The sequence below is a fragment of the Cupressus sempervirens genome, chromosome 4 (assembly GCF_028749045.1).
Source record: "Cupressus sempervirens isolate cs-2001-9-10 chromosome 4, ASM2874904v1, whole genome shotgun sequence".
In the NCBI taxonomy this organism is placed as follows: domain Eukaryota; kingdom Viridiplantae; phylum Streptophyta; class Pinopsida; order Cupressales; family Cupressaceae; genus Cupressus; species Cupressus sempervirens.
The window spans coordinates 473,221,857-473,239,957 of record NC_143121.1 but is presented as its reverse complement, the minus strand read 5'-3'; the positions used below and the strand labels follow the sequence as shown (position 1 = coordinate 473,239,957).

The 18,101-nt window shown below is 33.4% G+C and overlaps 1 protein-coding gene across 3 annotated transcripts in view; it reads right to left on the bottom strand.

The window, feature by feature from the left end:
• Window positions 1-11,594: 11,594 nt before the first annotated feature.
• Window positions 11,595-18,101, bottom strand: part of LOC149562017 (Peptidase S41 family protein) — a 224,318-nt gene continuing 217,811 nt past the window's right edge. For all 3 annotated transcript variants that reach the window (XM_089825553.1, XM_089825556.1, XM_089825554.1), the window contains 4 exons: window positions 12,856-12,942; window positions 12,611-12,760; window positions 12,279-12,386; window positions 11,595-12,144 (listed from right to left, as the gene is read on the bottom strand). In XM_089825553.1, coding sequence (XP_089681679.1) covers window positions 11,893-12,144; window positions 12,279-12,386; window positions 12,611-12,760; window positions 12,856-12,942 — 597 coding nt within the window. In that variant the 3' untranslated portion in view covers window positions 11,595-11,892. The remainder of the gene's footprint in view (window positions 12,145-12,278; window positions 12,387-12,610; window positions 12,761-12,855; window positions 12,943-18,101) is intronic.

The window sequence follows — 18,101 nt, the reverse complement described above, 5'->3', positions numbered from 1 at the left end:
TTCATGAATTATTGATGAATTTTTATAGGTCTTAATGAATTATATGTCATGTTAATGAATGTTATGTGAATATAGTGATTAATGTGTGTTTGCAAATTATTGATGAATGTTTATACATATTAATTAATTGTGTGTCATGTTAATGAATGTTATGTGATCATAATGATTCAATGATATACTTCTAAAATGAATGAATGAAATATTTACTTAGTTGTTAATGGGGAATTTAGAGCGATTATAGGGGGGAGACCAAATGAGCTTCCACCTTCACATGGTTGGCCTTGTTGAGTAGAGAATATGAAATGATTCGCGAAACCAAGTGAAGCTCAAACTAAACCTATCAAGTTGGGAGAAAACAAGACTTTTAGCTTGGAGGCAAGTGGCATCCTATAGTGGACTAGGTTGAAAGTGAACTAGAGGCAGACCCTGCCTCGTATTAGGTTATATGCTTTTCAGACATGATTGAGACAAATAATTTTGTATCAATCATCATATGTTTCTAATTTGATATGATTTTTTTTTTAAATACAGGTTGAAATTGCTTTTGTCATCAATCTTCCAAACAATGCTAATGAAGACTTTTTAAGAAAGTTGTTTGAAACTTTTGGGAAGGTATATTTTTTTCTTCAGTCACTATTTTAAAATGAAAATTTGACAATGGTCAATTTTCTCAACTGGTTGTTGAGATATTTGTGTGTGGCTCCAGTTAGAAAGAGTTGTTATATCCAAAAAGAGTAGTGTGCTTGTTGGCTTTGTTCACTTCTTGACACATGTTGTAAGTATAAAATCAGATGTCACAACAATAATTTGTCATAAGTATGTTTTGTTTTTTTTTGATGCCACAGTTTGATCGATATAAAATTACAACATTTTTTAACACATTTGAGGTTTGATGTATTATTTTGACTTATTTTTTCACATTCTATAATGGTTGTTGTGCTTGGTTTCTTTGTTTAGTGCAGACGGTGCATATTTTGTGGTTCATTGTTGAATGGGTATCATATGTTTTGTAACATGACCTTGATAAAGAAATCAAAGAACTTGATGGAAAAATTATTGATGGTCCTGATAAAAGAATCAAATAATTTTATTCTTGTGTACCCTTCCATTGAATATCACTTTTATTGTTTGTACATGATAGTTTTGATTCTATTTTAAAGCTCCTATGTTTGTAGTGTTGACCTAATATCAAAATATAGATCATAAAGTCCATTAGAATTATCATTAGTATCATTCACTGATATAATTATGCGGCTATTCAACCATTGTCTGGGAGATACTTACTACTTCATTGATTTTCTCAATTAGGCAACGGTTGCAAGCAAAGAAGGCTAAGAAATGAAATCATGAAGACAAGTGTTCATAACTTTCCAGTTAACTTGTGCTTTGATTGATATATTCATCTCTCAATCTTCTTTAGCTTAAGAAGAAAGGGCTTTGGAGCGAATTTTAGTTATTCGGTATAGAGATTGAATTATTTTAGCCTTACTGGCATTGATGGCAACTATAAAAGGTGAGTTTATAAAACTTCAAGTAGAATATTGGGATGATGATGTGATAACAAGTGTAAGGTTTAAGGTGTTAAGTGGGCAAAGATTGGATTGGGAAGCTAGGTTTTAGTTCTTGAGAGATCTCATCATTAAGGTTGCTCAACATTTGGGTCGAATTATAATTGACATAGAACAGGTTAATTATCTTCCCTTCCCTTTATTGTTGGTATAATCTAACTATGTGGATTGTTTTTTTTAAATTTGAACATATGCGCTATATGAAAAAACATTTTTTCTTACACAACAATAGGAATTTGATTGTATTTATGTTTTTTTCCTAGTAAAGATTTTTTTAATATTTATATCAAGTAAGGTTGTGTTAATATTTCATGCACTATGTTTTAAAGATTTGTGACCATGGGTTTATTTTGAATGGATCTATCAATAGTCCTATAAAAAACCTCACTAAATGTCTATTTGGTGGTTTTACCAATGTGTTCAGATTCATACTTGGTTCGTGGTAGAATTTGTATCCATCACTGATGAGAAGCTCTCTATCAGGCTATATAGCCACATCATGCCTAAAAATAGCCTATCCTCACCCTATTTATATTCTTCTATAGCTCATTTCAAAATGATGTACTCTTATTCATAGTGATGAGGAGATAATCAAACTAGATTATGTGCACTTGAGTAATGGGGCCCTCAAACATGCTTAAATAGGCAACTAGGCTCATACCCCTTGATGTGGTAACTCAAAACCCAATTGTTCTCGAAGCCAATTTAGATGCAAAAAAATTTATAGATCCCTCTTTCAAATTGCAAGACTCAAAGTTCAACCCCTTAACTATTTGTGTGACAAGATCCAAAGATCATTATCCCTTGAGTGTATACTCCTCTCTACTAAGTGGTAAAACAAGAATTTAGTACTTCGGGCATGGGTAGACCCTCAAGCTCTTTTTCTCATTTATTTGGATGCAAAGTACCAAGGTCCCCAAACCTATTCTTCCTCCAACATTTGAACTCTGTACTTTAGGCCTAAAAGAGACCTAATTCCAGGTGAATGCCTTAAAATGGCCTTAACAATAAGGCTATTGGGATATTTTGTTATTATTTGATAGAAGTCAAGTCATGTTTTGTTACCATTAAAAAGAGTAAGAGGGCTTTGGTTCATGGAGTAGATTATTGACCTATCAATAGTACAATAATAGCACTAGTACAATTTCAACACAACAACAATCTATCAAAAACCAAAAAAAAGAGTCAACAATAAAAAATGTCTAGTAATAATGTTATTAGCCTATTATTAGCCTGATATACAATGAGACTATTTCAAATTCTTATTAATCTCTGGTTGTCATCAATATTTCAATGTGGCCTATCGTCGATGGTATGACAAGCTCGTCGAATCATCTCTAGATGTCCTCAATGTTTTGACGCGGACTAATGTCGATGGTATGACAAACTCGTCAAATCATCTCTGGTGGGTGATGATATTTCGACAAAGTTTGTCATCAATAGTATAACAAACTGATTGATTCATCTATGGCTAACATTGATAGTCTGACATTTCGAATTAGTTGTCTGATGTCGCCATGTGACATAGATGGGGATGATTTTTGACTGACTGGCCCTTCAATAAATCGACAGTCATGGAGTGCATTGAACTTTCAACGCAATTCTAGTGACCTTGACTTTCAGCATTGAAGTGTCAAAAATTTGACCTCCCACGCGTTGAAAAATAGGTCCAAATTTACTAGTATAGTCTTAAGCCAGAAGAATTGATAGACTGGCTAAATGAGATGGGAAATTTTTTTGAATGGAAGCCTATGACAAAGGAAAACAAGATGAAGTTTACATGCACAAATTAAAAGTACATGCAATGATATGGTGGGATCACCTCCAAAAGGAATTAACCAAAAAACAAAAGGAAAAGATTAGAATGTGGAGCGAGATGGAGAATAAGCTACAAAAAGTGTAATACTCTATCCTAACTATAGATTCTATTCTAAGTAACCATTATGAAATCAAAAGATGCGTAGAATTTATAACTAATTAATTAGAAATTGGTGATAGTATGAAGCTTCTTATAAATTTTAAACATCATATCTAAAATGAATAACCTCAAGTTCTTTCCTCTTTGGTCTAGAAATCACAAGACCATCAATAGAACCTGACATTGAAATATATTCGTCAAATTTCTTATCTCTTCTTACCTCTTATTTTTCTTCTTCCTTCTTCATTTTTTATTCATCAATTTCTTGATTCTCTGTTTCCTTCTCCTTTTTCTCCTGAGACTTATTTTCCTCTTTACCTATTTCTTCTCCTTTTGAAAACACATCATTTTCTTGAGGAACATTTGTTTCTCTTAGTTTGACAGTGTTAGGGCTCTTAATGGAATCAGAAAGACCTAACCTTTTATGCTACTTTATCAGTTTCCTTTTTATTTACACATTATGAACCTCATCATAAGAGTCCTCCATTAACATAGAGGTTCCTACTCTGGAAAAATTAAGTGACTCAATCTTAGGAAGACTCTTATCCAAGTTGTAGACCTTGGAATTGGTAAAATATGTAATAAGAGAAACATTTATGGGGGAACTTGTAAATCCAACCTTTGATAGAATATTGATCTCTCTTGCAAGTGAAGTCAAATAAGAAATCATATCATGTTTCTTTTTTATTACAATAAAAAAAAGTTCAATAAGAGATTGTAATCTCTTCTTATTTTTGTAGACTTTTCATTTTGCAATAATAGAGAATGAGTCAACCTATCATTCTCTGATTGTTGTCTTGCATGCCTCATCCAACTTTTCCTTGTACAAGTCTCTTCTTATCCAACTCATTACTTTCATTATGATTTTATTCAACTCATTTCATAAGGAAATTGGGACTTCATGTTGGTGTTATGAAGATATTATTGGTGAGTGGAGATTCTTGTTGATGACAACTATGCAACTACATACGTGTCAAGAAACCCTATAGATGTTGACTGCTATAGGACATTACAAAAGCATGATTAATGAAGGTAGAATGTACATGAAATGATTATTGAACACATGGATATGACAATTGGTAAATACAATATAATGGTTAAGTTCATATTGAACACCCGCAACAATCAAGGTAGAAGTCAAATCACAAGATGCAATCATATCTACACAATATACATGACTATTCTATTATATAATCATAACTACAACCTTATTGGTTGAGAAATAAGAAGAGTTTGAATTTCTTCAAGTGGAAAACAAAGGAAGAACACTCAAAGGATAGTTAGAAGATTTTAGATTATCAAAGGTTTAGTTAAGGTGATCATGTTGGACATTGTGATACTGAAACATGAAGGATAAGAGATGTTGATTTGGTATTAGATGGATCCTTAGATCAGTATGAGGCAACAATAAAGCAATGCATTGGGAAAGGTAATATGCTTGGACTATTTCAAGTAATAGACAAGGAAATCTAGGTGAAACATGATGCAGTCAAGATAAAATTATATTAATATATCGAGATGTGTGAGAAGCTTGAGAAGGTCAAGTGGGAAGCTTAAGGTTTGAATGAATGTTTAGGATTAAGAGGCAAAATTTGAGCCTAACAAACTAGTTATTAAAGAAAGGTTTTATAATAAAGCCTTCCTGAAGGCTTCTTCTAGGGTTTGTGGTCAAGGGGTTTCACCACATTCTTTGTGGACTCCTTAGGACCTATGAACATATGAGTAAGTCTCTTTTGGGAGAGATCTAGAATCATTATTGACAACCCTTGGTATCTTAGAAGTTCATCTACCATTCTATTTTGTTTGAGATATGTTAATTCTTGAAAGTACCATTCTATGTTTTTTTTCAAATCAAATCCATTAATGAATTTTGGGAGAATTCTCCATAGAATTTATATTTTGATGCCTTAATGAGATAAGGCCATGGTGTCACATTTCATGGCTTGCCCCTTCCAGATGGAGTATAGCAAATTGGAGGGTGTCTTCTTTGTCATTGGAATTAGAATGAAAAATGTGTTTAATTCTTGTAACCATGCATGGGTTATAATCTTTCCTGATCCATCAAAATTTTGAATTGTTACTTTTCTCACTTTGTGTTTGAGTTCTTCATTTATATGCTTCCTAGGTATCTCTCTTCTTTTATCTTAACAAAGTTCCCTAAATGATAACACTTCTCTAATACTAGGATCTAACTCTACATAGGCCCTTGCTATTGTTGGCAAATTGCTTAGCCCTATTGAAGTTGATAAAAGATCAACCCTACAGCTCCCAAGAATCACCTGCATACAAACACCTATCACAAAAAATAGAGAAGCAAAAGCTATGGAGGCTAGAATTCCTAGATCCGTAGATGAGACATTCTTGACGAGCAAAAAGAGAAATTTCTATTACCAAAAGTGAATGAATATACAAAGAGAAAGCATCTTTATAAAGGAGATCAAAACCATAAAAGGTAAAACCTAGATTGCATGATAATAATTAATAAAATAATTAATTATTATATGTCTAAAGTTTAGCTAAAGTTAATAATAAGTGACTTACTAATTAAATCAATATGATTTAATTAATAAGAAAATATTTTATTGCTATAACACCCTCCCTTAAGATAAACTTAGGGAGTACCTAAGAACTTAGAAAATACTGTTGAAAGTAAATTTGGGTTCCAACAACAAGGTCTGATGAGGTACCCAAGCACAACCAAATCTCTGAAAAGAGGAGAAATAGAGAAAACCAAATGGAAAAAACCCTACTCCAAAAAGAGATGGAAATAATGTTGAAAGAACTAGTGAAGGATTGAAGAAGCCTCCAAACTAGAGAATGTCCCAGAAGATAGAAACAAAAGATGATAATGAAGAACACCACTTAAGCATGAAGTTGTAAACACTGCCAAACTATTGATCTCAAGAACCTTCACTATATAGAACATGACTAGGTAGAGAAGACTAAGTCTAAAGAATTGATCAATAAAAAATGGAAGGTATCTTCATAGCCTCGAAAAGAAGGAATGAAAGAATGTTTATATCGTAAATAATCTCTCTCACCAAAATGCATATATATCCAACCATTGCAATCATCTCGTATATAGGATCAAATACTAAATACATAGCTCACTCCATCAAACCAAGAAAGGAATAGAACCAACATAACCCCCCTATAATGTTGAGAGGTAAGACATGAACACTAAAACTAAATGCAATAGCTCTTGCAGAAAGAAGAACCAGGAACATCCAGAGGGCAAAAGAAGTACAAACACCTATAATGGCACGAGTCATTGACACATCATGAGGCTAATGTCATGGAAGGAACACTCACTTAACAAAGGAAGATGAAAAATATAGCCAACATGAAACCCCTCAAGGCACTTTATAATGTAGTGTGAATGCAACAAAACAAAAAGATGTAAATAGAGTGACACTTTATCTCTTTGTGTTTATAAAAATACTACAAAATGATGTCAACAAAGATCAAAAGAGACATAAGGTCGATACAAAAAATGGTAGAACCCATAAAAAATTATTTGAAGCAACAAAATCAATCTCTGGACCTGAAACAACCAATATATCCACTAAAATGCCAAAAAAAAAATATTGAATAGGATGTGCCTAGAGCAAAATCTGGAAAATAGAATATCACAAGATATGTCTCCTAGAGTGCAAAACAAAACCTCTGACTTTGACTGCATGAACTTGCAACAAAATAGTATCAAAAGTCAAAATAAACTGCACCATTACAATGGGCTCAGAACCAGCTTTCGGTTGATATCTCGTTTGCAAAAAATAGAGTCCGGATGACCAACATCCAAAAAGCCACATGTAGGTCAAAATAGAGCTGGAAGGGCAAAATAAAAATATTTGCCGCTTCAAGATCCATGCCAAATGTCTCAGGAAATCTGTCCAATAGTACCAAAATTACCTCTGGAAGAGTGTCAGTTCCACAAAATTGCTTCAATTTTTGTACTAAAACATCTTGATTTGTGTTTCAAAAATTTTGATTTGCATACCAAAAATATTGATGTGCATGCCAAATAATCTTGAATTTAGTGCCCAAGAATCTCAATTTTTTTTTAAATCAATTTTTGTCTCAAAAATCACAAAATTGCTGCCTCAAGAAATGTGTCCAATCTTGGAGCAATATTTTTTGTCTCAATACAAAATCCTCTCAAAAATGAAGCCCTCTAAAAGTTAAAAGCATAGATCTAAAAGCCAAATCCAACCTCTCATAAACAGAACATGGGCATGAAGATCTAAAGTTCTGATACCATGTTAAAGTTGATGAAAGATCAACTCCACAGCTCCCAAGAATCACCTGCATGCAAACACCTGTCACAGAAAAGAGAAGCAAAAGCTATGGAGGCTAGAATTCCCAAATCCACAAATGAAACATTCTTGATGAGGAAAAAAAGAGATTTCTATTATCAAAAGTGAATGAACATACAAAGAGAGATTGTCCTTATAAAGGAGATCAAAATCCTAAAAGGTGATAATAATTAATAAAATAATTAATTATTATATGCCTAAAGTTTGACTTAAGTAAAATAGAGATAATAAGTGACTTAATAATTAAATCAATATGATTTAATAATAAGAAAATACTTTCTTTCTCTAACAAGCCCTCCTCTCAAGATTCATGACAAGGCCTTAACTGCCTCCTGTGTACTAAAAGTTAAGTGGTTGTATCAGCCACTAACAGATCAGTCTTTTGGTGCAATGACAATCCCATTCTAACAAGTGGTATCAGAGCTTGGTCATAGGTTCAAATCCTTAAACCCTTGAGTAATGTTGAGGGGGAGATTGTTGGCAATATGTTCAATGCTCCTCTTGGGATTCATCATAAGGACTTAACCGCCTCCTGTGTACTATAAGTGATGGTATCGAGCACTTGCTAATTAGTCTTTTGGTGGAACAACCTACTCTAATAGCTATGTTTGGGTCATGAGTTGCTTTATTCCTTCATCTTCCCTTGGGAGTCCTCTACGTAGGAATAGGAATTGGAGAGCTCTAGTATTAGGGGTCATATGATTATTTTTTGAATGATTTGAGTTAGTGTCTCTCACTTGGTTGGGTTGATCCTTTAAGTTATTGATTGAATTCTCATGTTTTGTAGAGCTTGGAGGAGGGCTTGATTTGATTTTCCATCTGATTATTAATGTTTGGTTTGCTTGCTACATATAGGATCTCATCTCGTTGACTAAGGCATTCATTTTTTCTTTCCTTGTTCTTCTATCGTAAGATTGCATAAGTAAATATAACTTGTAACAATTTGTTAGCACATGATAAAATATATGTAAATATGAAATCAAAAACTTGTAACAAGTGTTGGTGGATCTTAAAAATAAAATAAAAGATTATCAACTATACCCTAATCCCATGTTAATCCACCTAATCCTTAGGAAGTCCTCTACTCAAATTTACCTAACCCTCTAGTGAGAATAATTCTTGATTAGGCAACCATCACCTTGAGAGTGTCCTCTTAAAGCCTCTGCAATCTCCATTAATGAGAAGGCTCATTAACAATATTTACTTGGCAAGGATCCCACCTCTAACCAAGTATCTTATCTCTAACATATGCATATGATTAACTACTACAATATATAGTCTCTAGGGATTCATAACGAATCTCTCCCTAGATTCCAACTCTGAATCTTGACATCCACATAGGATGCCCTCTTAATCTCTTAGTACCTTTGATCTCTGAGTTCTTTATTAAAAACACTAAACATCCATAATAGATGCTCCCTACCAAGATTAACTTAGTCTCTTCAAGAATTATAAAAATTCTTAGTATAATTTATTCTCTATTATTAATATGAAAATATTACATTCCTTTATATTATCCTTGTGATTGCACCTAACACTTGTATTATTCTTTTAATCCTACTTCCTTATGCTCTTATCTAATTCTAGAATTTGAATTTATCAGGATGTGAAACTTTCATATATAACGATTAGTCATCATGGTCTATATTTAATCTTCTTATTATTATCACTAATTATATATACTATTGTCTTCTCATTCTTTGATGCTATTTACTTCCCTAATGGATATGCAAGTTCTTATTGATAACTAATGCTTCCCTTTAGTTCACTATTATGAATCTCTTTTGTTTGGTTGTTTGTTGATCCTTTTTTTATGAGTTTTACGTCTTTTCCTTCTGATTGTTTATTTGTTTTACTTGTGTTTTGACCTTCATCCAGATTGTCACTTTCTTTGTTTTATTCCCATTCATTATGTAATATCTCTAAGTTTTTGTGATTTTGTCTTAATTGTTTGTTGCTTGCTTACTTGTCTACTTTTCCCCCTTTCTATCTTACACGCCCCTCTTAAAATATGGTTAGACCACTATTGGGAGACGACCACAAGTTGCTTGACTAAGGGTCGAAAACTTTTGGTCGCGGTTATTGTAATTAATTATTGTATTTTGTGAATGATCAGTTGCCTTTTGCATCATATTTGGAATTTATCATTATTACTAGTATATAAAAAGTGTATAAATGTAAATTTAATAATCATTTATTTTAAAGATTTTTAATTTGTGTGTCTGTAATTAAGAGGAAATTGTATACATATATATTTTTATTATTTATTAAAGAGTTCATTTAGGGGTTATTGCATCCAATTTTCTTTACCTCCTTTCTTTTTCTCTTAATTTCTTTTTGATCTTTTTATTTTCATTTATTTGCTTAATTTTTCTTTTCTATATCTTTTTTGTTGGTTTATTTTCCTTGGTGCGCATGTTTTTTTCCTTTCCCTCTCCTCTCTTATTTGGATTGTAGGTCTACAACTTATTCCATTCTCTTTCATTGAGTTCTCTTGCATCCTAATGATGGATCATGTAGTATAATAAAAAAAGTTGATGAAAAAAAAAGCACACAATCAGTTCTAGAAACATTTGCAACATATTCATGGATTGCCAAAATATGATAGATCTTACTCATCCACTTTATTAAGAGAAGTGAGCTTAGCTCAAAGAGTTGAAATTCATAACGCCTTGAGACATTAGACTGACAAATAACTAAGTATCAACAAACTCCAGCAATGCAATGGGATGTTAACCCTAAAGATGGTAGACAGATTAACCAAAAGGTGCGACCAAGAACAATTGTGCTAGTTTTGGATGATCTAATTCAAGTAGAGAGTGAAAGTGACTCAAATAGTTCCAAGCCTCTATATATTGATAGTCTGAATGAGGCTTTAGTTTCATTGAGTACTTTGGATATGATGTTTGAGACTTAGAGATATTGAGAGACAATTAAGAGAAGTGAACTTACCTCAGAGTTGAAATTCATAATGCCTTGAGACTTTAGGACTGAAAGACAACTAAGTAACAACAAACTTCAACAATGCAATGGATGTTAACCTTGAAGATGCTAGATAGATTAAGACATAGAGATATTGATAGACAACTAAGTGAGCTTACCTCTGAGTTCAAATTCATAATGCCTCTACACTTTAGGCCTGAAAGACAACTAAGTATCAACAAACTTCAACAATGCGATGGGATGTTAACCTTGAAGATTCTGTATTTGCTTCTGGGTGTGATTGTGTATGTTTTTTTATACACATACACAATCACACCCAGAAGCGAATACAGAATTTTATGGATTGTGGAAATCTGTTACAATTAACCTTGAAGATGCTAGATAGATTGACCAGAAGGTGTAACCAAGAATGGTTGTGCTACTTTGGATGATCCAATTCAAGGAAAGTAAAAGTGACTCAAATAGTTCCAAGCCTTTAGCTATTGACTACCTAAATGAGGCTTAGTTTCATAGACTGCTACTTCTGATGTTTGAGACTTTTAGATAGAAGATTCATAGATGTTTAGATAGACCATGGTATTTTGACTTTTGAGACAATTGTTATACTGTTGTATAGAAATTTATTATGCTATTATGCAACTGCTCTAATGACTTATTACATATTTGTATTGTTTTTATCAGTTATTGATCCCTCTATACAATATGTATGCATGTATATGTATATGTATGTGTATGTACACATACACAGAGAGATGTATAACTTTGCACCCCATTGTCCCCTCAAAAAAGGCCCCCAAACTACCATCCTAAAATGAGTCCCCTATCATCCTCGATCCCAGAAACGCCATGGAACACAAATAAACTCTGTTAAGATCATTTGCATTGACAAATGTTTTAGAGTTGAAATTACAAAAGATTTCAGCTGGTCGAATATTGTGATATCTCAAGGAACGTTGAGCAGATGACTGTGCATTAGAAGAGAAATGAGACAAAAGTATTTATGATTAATAAGCATTGACATATATATTACACTATAATTGACCACAATTTCGCTGTAAGAATTATTTTACATCAGATATTGCAGAACTATCATATGATCCATTCTTATAAATATACAACCAAGATGACATATCCAAGGAGTTCCCTTTTATGATGCTTGCACATCCAATTCATGCTCAGCCACCAATATGCAAGAATCTTTCTCTAAAGATGAGACAGGCTCTTCTGCAATTTTCGAAGACTTTTCAAAGGTTGAAGCTGTCTTCTGCATGTTAAGCATCTCTGGCATACATTGGACGTCAGGTAAAATACCTACTTGATCGATATCATGCAGTGCTGGTGATATGTACTTTGCTACAGTTACAAACAGAGCTGAGCCATCATGTAGCTCAGTTACACTCTGCAGTTAACCAGATGATTTAGTAAGCTAACTCACATCCCAAAGATAGCTGGGTTTGCAACAAACTTGCCAGATTGGATTTAAAAAAGAGAGTTTTGGCAACAAAATGTATGCCTCACAGCAATAAAGTTCACCTGAATTTTTCCTTTGCCAAAGGTCTTGTGACCAACAAGTTTAGCACGCCCATTGTCATGCAATGCCCCTGCAAGGATTTCACTTGCACTCGCACTACCTTCATTTACCTAGATAATACAGATTTGTAGTAAAGCTGTTAGTCTCTACTTACTTTGGAATCAATTAAATAACTATATAATTGTACCATACAAGTTTAAGCAATTAAGCATAACTATTGATCAACTTATACCACATAAGTTTAAGCAATTAAACACAAATGAAGATTAAACTTAATACAGATGCCTCAATCCAATTTTCATAATGTCTCTCAATCACATGAATATGTATGTACCAGAACCACGAGAGGATCATGAGTCAATGCGTGCCCGTTCACCATATTAATAGGCAACATGTTACCATCTCGGTCAATGGTATTAACTAAAGTCTCATCACCATCCAACCATATTTGTGCGACATCAAGTCCAACTTTTACTAGTCCTCCCTGTTACATGTAAGATTAAAAAATGGTCAGGAAATTGACAATAATTTCCAAGGACTAATAGAGGCAAGAAATCAGAAAAGTTTTGTATCGCCTACAGGATTATTCCGTAGATCCAAGATGTATGATTGAACATCTTGATTCTCCAATGCATTGATTGCATTTTCCATGTCTATAGCAGCATTCTGTTTCAAATATACAAAAATATAAATAAGTTCTTATGCAAATATAATAATATTTCATAAAAAAGGAAAGATGTTTTGCATTCTAACAACCACAAATATGGTATTCCAGGATATTTTATATTTCCCACAAGAGGAAATTCCATACAAAGTGTAGTTGTGACAAATACTTTTAAGTATTGCTGAGAGAATCCTTATGACCACCTCTAAGTAGTACTACATTTTTACACCATTACACAAATTTTATATCTATAGCTCTCAAGGCTTCATTTTATCACCCAGTCTTCCTTCCTCTCATCCTCCAAACATCCACACACACTAGATAATGTAGATTGTGCGTATAACAAACATAAGTAAACATGTATTCACACATCCACATTCATATGCAAGCAATGAATTTGCATGTATAAATAATATGGAAGCCATTAATTCCTCTAGTAAAGCACTCAAATTGTTGAAAAGAAAACTGTTTACATTTAATACATTAATTCAAAAACAGTGCTTCCAAGACCAATGGCATGAAATGCATTAGCATGTTTCTGGGATGACGGGGACAAGAGGACATTTTTGGAGGAGACGGCCATTGAAAAACAGAGAATATTAAAAATATATGAAATATAATTTATTCATATATATGGCATTTAGAATATTCATTATATAGCATCCTATTTAATTTAATTGAGAATTAACGTAAGGGGCACCCAAATTAAGTTGTTACAAGTAAATGTAAATTCTTTAGGAGCTTATTGGTGCTGACATCTTCACTAACATCCGAAAGAATCTCGTAAGAGCCTTTGATTGTTGAAAACAAAATGGAAGACCATGGTTGTCTTGCATATGGTTGAAAAGTGACAACTAGGCACCCAATCAAAATACCAAATTACTAAGAATACTTAAGAAACTAATGGCCACAGGTTTGCTAAACTTGTTTGAGGTCAACATACATATTCTATTACTTCATCAATCCAATGGGGCCGGTTTTTCATTCGTGCAAATCATGTGATTCAGACAGCAACAAAATCAGAACCTGAAGAAACGTTTTACAATGTTAAGCTAGAAAAAATAAAAAACTGAAGAAACATTTACAAAGTTAAGCTAGAATAAATGGTATTATATTTCTTGTATAACTTGTGGTTGGTCATAGGATCTATATTTAATGATATGTTTCAAGAGTCAATAAAACAGACCATTTTCCTAAAAAATAAGATTCTCATGTCTACATTCTTGGCTTGACATTTTTGGTTTTAGAAGCATGACAGGGATTTGGATTTATGGCAATAAAATTTCTATTCAAGGCATATATTTCATCTTTTTCTAATATTTTGTGCCCTGCATGCATGTCCCCTATATTTTCGAAACCTAAAATCCTAAAATTAACTGCAAAGCTAAAATCACCCCACACGTCATTCATTCTGCATTTTCTATTTTGTAAAGAAAAGACAAAAAAGAGAACTGTGAGAAGAGAAGAGAACAGCTGTCAGAAAAAGGAAACAAAGCAGAAAAACCACATTTGAAATAAGTTTACCATTCACTGTTCATTTGCACAGATTCTTTGCAGGAGAAAGTTTCTCAAACTTCAAGGAAAGATATTTGTTTTTTCTTGTATATATATTTTCACACTTCAAGCTTTCATTGCAAAAGTGGCAATATATTATACGAAACAAATTCCATAGTGGTAATTTTAGCTTCCAAAAGGCTTAGCTACACATTAATTTGTATTTATAGTCAATCTGTCCATTAATGGAGTGATTTGAGTCCTGCTAAGTTGTAGGAGCTATAGTATACATTCTATTCTATTTTCATCGCTGTATAGCAAGTGATGGGAAATGGTATTGCAAAGTTCTAATTTGTCTTGGGAGACTATTTACAATCTGATAAGAATGTGCAAACTGAAGATCATCTGTAACAGCTACTAAAAGCATAGAAACCAAGAAAATAGACCAAGAAAGTACGTGATTAAACTTTACAATTACAACTTAGTATAGAGGATAATAAGGAGGAGGGATAAAACACACTGCTAATGACCCTGAAAATAGAGAGATTACATAGTGTCTAACAAGTAATCTTATACTATGTTCAGCAGATATTTTGCAAATGACAATTGTAAAAACTCCCTTGTAAAATAGGGTTACCAGTCATAGTGTGAGACAGAGTCGCTCCTACCGGGAAGGCCCCCCATTCTCACTATTCCTTGGATCAACTCAAGCTAAGCAAGAAGTTTAGAGGTTCTTTTAAAGGGTGTTTCTAATATTCTTTCCTCTTGTTTTAGGAAAGAATCCACTAACTCGCAGAGCGTGTAAGAATCCAGCCAGTTTGCTATACCAATTGTTTGTTATTGCTCATAATTCAAGCACAATATAGGAATATGGAATAAACTGATCTCAACCAGTTATTTATAAAATATCACAAATTACATATAATCCTGACACTAGATACTTGCAAGTTATTTCTTCTTTAATCATTCAATGAAAATTACAAAGTCCAATCTGAAAATAAACATGATAGCAATTCCATCCTTCAAATATGTAATCCCATTATCTATGGACAAATAAATTTCAGAGTTGTGAGCCCACCAAGCAATTCTGAATTAACCAATTAACTATTAAATATTTGCAATCAAGAAATTAGAGGAACCTGATTGCTATATGACCTTGCTCGAATCTGCAGCAGAACCAAAATAGACGCTTAACCACGGGTAATTTCTTTCCCAATCTGAGTGAGTTGCCAATCAAATACTCCAGTCACACATAAGCTCGCTGAATACTGAAAAATAATGCCTGATAATAACATTTACAGCTAGCAGAAACGGTGACATCTAGACCGGTGTTGATATCAAATGCAAATGCCCAAAACAGCATCACAAGGTTGCAACCAAAACACACTGGAAAAAATGCAGAATCGAACCACACAATGCCACTACTCAAATAAGGAAATTCGCATCCAGATGTAAGGGGTATCGAACACCCAATTCGCAGAGGTTTGTCCCACCCAAGAAAGAAGAATTCCAGCTCCACAAAATAGAATTTCCTACGCTGATTTCCCAGTTTGAAATATCGCCCAGCAATTGAGGTGATTGCGTGTCCAGAATAGAATGGACATGCCACACCAATGGTGAGAAATGGGACATTTGCTGACAGATGTCTTCGATGCCCAAACTCAGACTTAATTAATTCAATAAGAAAATGCCAGCTAGCAGATACAATAGGGTCTCAAAAATCTGAGAATTTCCTAACTCCCAGCTTCCAGCAATAGAATCAATCTCATTTTACATGAGCAGTGGATTGATGCTCCAGCTTAACCTTCAGCCATCCAATCTCCTTAGACACAAACAATACAGTTGGAGAGAAAAATAATTCAAATCAAATGATTCACAATACTTCAGTTGTGAATCGCCTAGCTATATGTCCCCATTTCTAGTAGGTTCCTACAGTTGGCCAGGTCAGTTCACCATCGCGACCCTCATGAGATGACAGTGGGATTTGACAGTCTCAGTTGTGTGGTTATAGGCTTTCGAGCAACCTATGGTGTGTTTTGGCTCCGTTTGAGGGACTTACTATTTATAGTTAGTCAATCTGTTGGTTCTAATGAGCTCAGTTGAGTTAGAGGAGTTGGGTGATGCTCTCAGTTTTTATTTTGGGCTTCCAGTTTGAGTTCCAAGAATCTTGGAGGAAGCATCTATTTATAGTAAGTCACCCCGTCAAGTTCATTCATCATCTTTCATCATCAAGATCACTTTGGTCTTGTCAGATTTCAATTCTGATGCTTCTTCAATTATTTTTGCAAGACGGGTGAATTATTATTATTCGTCTAAATACATCGAGGTCGCTATTTTTGTTGGTGTTGCTTGTTGATCACCTCAATATCATAGCTCGTTGGAACCAGGACAAAAAAGTTTAAATTGTGGGAACAAGAAACAATGGCCTGACGTGTCAAAATATTAAGTTATGGTGGAAAAGGTCGTTTTCGGAATTAAAAGCAATTAATAAATTAGATTATAATGGCACTTTATCATATTTTAATATTGTGTGTGGGAAGCTTCTTAAGTGAAGTTCATTTGGAAAACTTTGTACCATTTGGAGATTATAAATATGAGCCCATCTGATGAGTAAAGCATCCAATTATTTGATTATCTTATTTTGCTTTATCATCTTTGTGACGTTTTTGAAGTCTTATTTTTCTGTGCGCTTCTTGAAGTACAAGGGTTTGTTCTTGAGAAATTCATTGTAATTCACAATTGAGGTATTGTCAATTAGTTTTCTATGAATTGGTCTTTATCTCCATTGCTGTACACATTATGGTTGGGAGATATTGTGATGTTGGGAATTTAGAATTAGGAGTCTTCTTATATTGTTATTATTGTTCCTGAGAAACAATTGGGTGTTGGTTAATTTGAAGTTGGTTGAGCACCCATTTATATTTGCTGCTAAGCATTATTTTCTATCTGCACTTCGAGAGCAACATTTTACATATCTGCAATTGCATTTGTTTGCTCGAGAATTCTTTTGCTGTTGCTAGACTTCATTTCAAAGGGTTTCAAGGCATGTCTTACCTATGAGTTCATGGATTGTAACTTCTAATTTTTCTGGGTATTGTTGATTTAGATAATAGGGGATATTTTATCAACTAGGTTGGTATTTTATCAAAATACTCAGTATCTAAGTTGATATTAAAATCTAGAATTTTCTGTTGTATATTCCATATGTAATATCCAAATATTTGAGCTGAAATAATTATTGTAATATCTTCTATATTTCTACTATATTGTTGTATCATAAATTGCAAAGCAGAAAAATCAGAAAAAAGAAATCATTTCTTTGGCACAGACTGTATGAAAGCCAGCGTGGCTCATTATAGTGGTATCAAAGCTTGCTTGCAAAGTGTTTGACGAAATGTCAAACAACTAAATTATAAAAGAATTTGGTGTTTGATGATGTTATAACCGGTTGGGGTTATTACACAAGCACTTCTTAGTCTCAACCCTTATATCTCAACAAGGGCAACCAAATTCAAAAAACTTAGAAAAGCCACAAAAGCAATAAAAGCAAATAAATATTCAAGCTTGCTTTTTCCAAAGAAATGAGCTCCTATTTATAATCTGTTGTTAGAAAAAGTTTCCAAAAAACTCCACTTTGAAAACTGCGGAAGTTTCCCAAAAGAACTCA